Source organism: Herpailurus yagouaroundi, unplaced genomic scaffold (genome assembly GCF_014898765.1).
Source record: "Herpailurus yagouaroundi ecotype Mexico unplaced genomic scaffold, PumYag 193, whole genome shotgun sequence".
NCBI lineage: Eukaryota > Metazoa > Chordata > Mammalia > Carnivora > Felidae > Herpailurus > Herpailurus yagouaroundi.
The window spans coordinates 3859071-3865220 of record NW_024412424.1 but is presented as its reverse complement, the minus strand read 5'-3'; the positions used below and the strand labels follow the sequence as shown (position 1 = coordinate 3865220).

Below are 6150 nucleotides of genomic sequence, written 5' to 3'. Positions count from 1 at the left end.
TTTTTTTTAAATAAAAAAATAAAAAATAAAAATCCATACCAAATGGACTGTAGAGATAAAGGGGAAAGACAAAACAATAAAGCTTTTAGAAGAAAAACTAAAAACCTAAAACTAATCTTCATCATCTTGGCGTAGACAAAGATTTCTTAAACAGGACACAAAAAGGGCTTACCATAAAGGGAGAAAAAAAAAAAAAAACAAAACCCGATAGATTCAATTGTGTTGAGAACTGTGAACTTCTGAAGAATCATAAAACCTAACACACAGATTTCTATATTGTGCTGTTTGTGAACAAGGCAAAGAATCTTAACCTAAGAGTGAATCCCTTCATGCTTAAATTACACAGGGTGTGAGGGACTTGTTAGGGAATGTGATGAGTTATTATGTGATCAGTTACATGAGATTCTTCTTGGTTTTTACCTTGTTACTTTCATGCAAAATTCATTTGTTACTCAGAAACTCTTCTTTGACATTGGAGGCCTTTGTATCCAAGATATTCTGAATATGTAAAATTATGTGTGTCAATGGAATACACTACAATAAAATAATACCATATATCTGGATAATCCTCTAGAGTTTACTGGAATCCTTCCACATTTATTATTTCATTGAAAACAAAAAAGCAATGAAATAGATAAGAGTTGGACATTTTAATTGCCTGTTACTCAGTTATGTTCTTCAAAGACAGAAAAAGACAAATGAAACCATGGTCAATGTTGTCCTCCCCCCTCCCCATCCTCAGAGTCTAACACACTAACTGCCACAAGGAGGGACTCATTTATTGCCTAAGATTTAATTACTTGTTCAAGGTCACAGGCACTAACAATTGTCGGAGCAAAGACTAAACGCAGGCCTTCGGGCCCCAACAGCAGTGTTTGCTCTGCACCACTGCTAACGTAACAGCATCTGCCTATATAAAGGCAGAGAAACTAGAAAACCAGAGAAGAATAATGTACATGTGTCTGTATTTTCTCTGAAACTGACCAACCTGTCCACTTTTAACATGTTGGCAGGTAAACAGATGACGAAGATAAAGCCTGGGTCACTAAGGACTTAGGCAAGTGCTGAGGAGTCCCTGCCCATAACTACCGTCAATGTGTCCATCTGCTCTATATTTAGAAACACATTTGTCCAAATTAACATATTTAGACCCATGGAAGTGAAGACCATGTTCTGAAAGGTATTAGGAAGTGCTACTAAGGCTGATGAGAAAGCCTGGGGGCTAAAAGAGCACCAATAGCTAACATTTCATTATTCTGGAAAGAGCTACTTAAGCTAGTAGAGACATTCCCAAAGCGGGGAATGTCTCCAGAGCTGTCTAAAGGGATAAACCCGACCTCTTTGATTTCATTGGCCAGGGCCTCTGTACACAAGCTGCATTTATTGCTAATTTTTTATCTTGACTAAATGGATATTAGAAATGAAATGATCTTCCCACATCAGGCTGATGTTCTACTTTCAGAAGAGCATGCATAATCAGCACTAAGCAGAATGAGACATTTTCTCAATGGCCCTCTGTACAATGTTTCAAAATTAATTATTATGTGGATCCTGAGAAACTTAACTGAAGTCCATGGGGGAGGGGAAGGAAAAAAAAAAAAAGAGGTTAGAGAGGGAGCGAGCCAAAGCATAAGAGACTCTTAAAAACTGAAAACAAACTGAGGGTTGATGGGGGGTGGGAGGGAGGGGAGGGTGGGGGATGGGTATTGAGGAGGGCACCTTTTGGGATGAGCACTGGGTGTTGTATGGAAACCAAATTGACAATAAATTTCATATTAAAAAAATTAAAATATATATACATATGAACTTCTGTTTGTCAAAAGACAGCATTTAGAAGTTAAAAAGAGAATCCACGGGGCGCCTGGGTGGCGCAGTCGGTTAAGCGTCCGACTTCAGCCAGGTCACGATCTCGCGGTCCGTGAGTTCGAGCCCCGCGTCGGGCTCTGGGCTGACGGCTCAGAGCCTGGAGCCTGTTTCCGATTCTGTGTCTACCTCTCTCTCTGCCCCTCACCCGTTCATGCTCTGTCTCTCTCTGTCCCAAAAATAAATAAAACGTTGGAAAAAAAATAAAAATAAAAATAAAAATAAAAAATAAAAAGAGAATCCAGAATGGAGAAAAATATCTGCAAACATGTGTGTGTGTGCATGTGTACATATAAGCGGACATATTACGTAAAGAATTCCTACCAAATGTAAAAGACAACCTAACAGAAAAATAAGCAAAAACCCTGGAATGGGGACTTCATAAAAGAGGCCACTAAAGTAGTTGATAAACATACAAGAAGATATTCAACTTAAATATTCATCAAGGAAATGCAAATTAAAACAATATGATACCAAGAGACACTCACTAGAATGACGGATATTAAAAAGACAAAAAAAAAAAAAAAAAAAGGCCCACAAGTTGGCAAAGATATGAAGCAACCCAGGACGCTTATACAACACTGGTGGGAGTATCATCCAGTAAAAGCACTTTAGAAAACTGTTTTTGCAGTGTATCTACTAAAACCAAACACAGCCATGCCTTATGATCCAAAACTTTCACCCATACCCAACAGAAATGGATAAATACGTGCAAGAAAAATACAAAAATGTTCGTGTTTGGAATAGCCAAAAAAACTGGAAACTGCCCAGATGCTCATCAACAGCAGAATGGATAAATCAACTATGGCACAGTCACACAATGGAACAGCAGGCCGCGTAGAGCAAACTATGACTCCGGGCCACAATACGAGTGTCTCAAAACATCATGCTCAGTGAATGAAGCAGACACACAAAAACACCACACGGTGTGATTTCATTTATATCAAGGACAAAACCATTCTATTGTTACAGGACAACAGTTCTCCTCAGTGGGTGTAGTGACTGCACAGGGGCGGAGGGTGAGAGGGCTTCTGGGGGCCTGAACACGTTGTTTCTTAAGCTGGGTGCTGGAAAATACATTTAACCCACAGAGTCCAATCATCTCTGTCTGGGGTGGGGGAGCCAGGGAGGAAGAGGCGGTCCATTCAGCTACCGTGATAGAAACAGCGTTGGTGCTTTTCCCTGCTCCTCTAACAAAAGCCATCGATGATTCCAGCCCTGTTGGCTGTCCCTACACAAGACAACATCCACAGCAGATAAGCCGCGGCGAGGGAATGTCCACAGGAGCCAAGGAGTCCTGCTAGGGTCTGCCCTGGCTCAAAGTCTCCGTGTCAAGGGTACCCAGAGTGGAAGTACTAAGTAACATCCTATTTGAGCAAGTCAGGTAATCCATTTGAATTTGGGTCAGTTATGTTAAAACACACACACACACACACACACACACACACACACACACACTCCTTCCTGACACTTTGGCCACAACATAGTTCAGCGGAAGGGCTACAGAAGAGCCTCTGTCCTTCTAAAGGGCACGAACTGGACGTATGGTCTTTCCATGTATCAGGGGACCTGATGTCTCACATGGTCCACATCCCTTGCTATCTGCAGGGCTATTCTTGTTCTGGGGACAAGACTCCTGGCTACACCCAGGACAGGTGTCCTCCCCAACTTGAGCAGCTGGGTCTTACCATCCTGGGGCACAGCTTGCCCAATGCTTCTCCCCACAGCCAGACAGCCTCGAGCCTTGTCTGGTTCTACTCTCTTTTTGCCCTGGTGCCTGTGGAAAACCAGCTGGCAGATGGGGAGTGCTTTACAAAGCTCCAGGTCCAACAGATGGCCACTTCCTTTCTTCTCCGATAGAGCCCGAGCCCAGGCTGACACAAATGCCACTGGTACTCGGGCCCCACGGTGGCCACAAGTGCGTGGCCCGCCTCCTGACTCGTCTCAGCCAGGGGTCTAGTGGCACAGCTTGGGGTGGGGGTGGGGGGCTCCACAGCTTTCGTTCTCAGCAGGTACTCCATCCTGCAATGTCTCACCTGAATTTACTTAACTTTGTTTTTGTTTTCTTCTGAATTACCCAGGTAGTCTAAATCCACCATAGAAAACCTCTAAAATACAGATGAATGTTAAGTCGCCTATGATGGGAGCCCTAGAAAAGAATCACAATGACCATCCTGGGACATATCCAGACATATTAAATATACGAGTTACCAAAAGTAAAAATCAACAAAACAAACAAGATGAGAGGTCTGTGTTTAATGACTGGCTTTCTGTATTAACAAACTTCTAAAGAGGCTGCTGTGCAGGATTTCGATCCCCTATGTTGGGACACTCCGGTTGTTCCCAACTTGTCACCATTACAAAGAGGCTGTGATGAACATTCTAGAATAACACCCTTGCCTACTTATCCAATTAACCCCTTAGACGATAACCCTAGAAGTCTCTAACCCTCATTTTCTAAACCCCACGGTCCTCCACTCCCTCAATGTAAGCTCTCTCGTGGCATGAACGTCACCACCCATGCATTTATTTTTGAATGCTGCAAACCGTCCTCAAAGAAGCTGGCACGTAGAAAGGGAGAAGGCTACAGGATCAAACGGTCAGAGGGAATGCCAACTCCAAGAAGGCTGAGTGCCTCGTCCCTTGCTGCACATCTGGCCGGGGAGCTTAACCACAGTGGCGTAACCACTTCCTGCTCTTAAACCCAAATGCAGGCTGCCGCCCTGCGTTTAGAACATTCTTGTGTCCGATCGGGGAATATGTGAGCACCTACTCTGTGTCAGGCATTGCTAGCGGTGGCGGGGATGTAGGAGACTGCACAACAGGTGCAACCCACGCCCCCGAAGTTCTGTACCCAGTAACAGTATTTGGACAGTCGACCTCTGGGTGGTTTTCACTCCATTTGCTTCTCTGTGGTTTTCTAACATTTTTCTACATGGGACATGGTTACTTACGAAAATAATAACATAACAAGCAAATACAGAAATATATGCATATATTTAGTTTCATCTTGTGAAATCCGGAGCTTATCATTAAAGGCCACCATTTTTCATGCTAAACCCCTTGTCACCTTCCCCTGGAAGCTTTGGTAGAAGTGTCCTGAGTCTTCCATCACAAGTGTCGGCTGGGGTTCTCCGCAGGCCCACGGGGCTGTTTCCAGGAAGACTCACCTTGTATTGAAGAGAGCAGCCTTTACAGCAATGGAGATGGTATCGAACAAATTCCCGCCACATTCCAGCAGCTAAGGGAGGCAGGGAGTGAGGTGGGAAGAAAAAGCAGGGGTCATTTCTTACTCTAAGTATTATCCCAATTAAAGGACACTGGTTCCTAAGAAATACTGACTGAGCATTTACAAAATAAAGAAAAGAACAGGCGGCTGCTCTCCTGCTGACACTCCAGGCGTCACCCTAATTGCAAGAAGCACCTGGAGGCCGTGCTGGCCTGGGCCCCACGGCTGAGGTCGCCGCTGGCATCGGCTGTGGGGCCACCACTCAGGCCCTGGCTTGCAGTGGATCTCCTCTAACTGGCCCCCCAGCCAGCTGGGTCTGCACTCAAGGAGGAAATGATCACCTGCATTTTGTCCCAAATGGCTCCTGATTGCGGAGCCTGGTGGCTACTTACCAAAGGCAGGCGGGTCCTAAGCCTGGGCCTTCCGAACCCGACTCAGAATCTGGCACGTTTCCCTCACTCGCTGCATTTGTGCCCAGGGCAAATCTCTAACTTCCCTTTAAGCTCGAACCTCAAGTGCAGACAGCACCCTTCCCACGATGCTGCATAATTACTGCTTATTAAAATATGACCTCCCCTGACTCCCCACTCCACCCCGCCAGCCCGTACGACTGCCTGGCTTTGTCACAGCAGCCTACTTGCCTAGCACGCAACTAGCCCTTCTCTACGCTGGTTCAGACACACTGCCGCACAGCGGAGAGCTCCAGCTGGACTCCTGAGTCAGACTGTCTGCTAGGATCCCCATGCTCACCGGGCAGCCGGGAGCTACCTCAGCGCTCCACGCCTCATGAAGGGCAAAAATCACAACTATGTCACAGAGCTGTCACCAAGGCGGAAGGAGCCGGGGTGCCTGGGTGGCTCAGTCGATTAAGCAGCCGACTCTTGATTTCCGCTCAGGTCATGATCTCACGGTTCATGGGATCGAGTCCTGCGTGGGGCTCCGTGCTGGCCGTGTGGAGCTTACTTGGGATTCTCTCTTTCTCTCTCTGCCCCTCCCCAGCTCACGCTCTCTCTCAAAGTGGATGAACAAACTTAAAAAAAAAAAAAAAAAAAAAAAAT

General features: G+C 45.4%; 1 protein-coding gene across 1 annotated transcript in view; it reads right to left on the bottom strand.

Annotated features, from left to right (window-relative positions):
• EXOSC7 (exosome component 7) overlaps positions 1-6150 on the bottom strand; it is a 42057-nt gene that overhangs the window by 10290 nt on the left and 25617 nt on the right. Inside the window, exon 5 of the mRNA XM_040445093.1 lies at positions 5034-5104. Within this exon, the coding sequence (XP_040301027.1) occupies positions 5034-5104 (71 nt within the window). The remainder of the gene's footprint in view (positions 1-5033; positions 5105-6150) is intronic.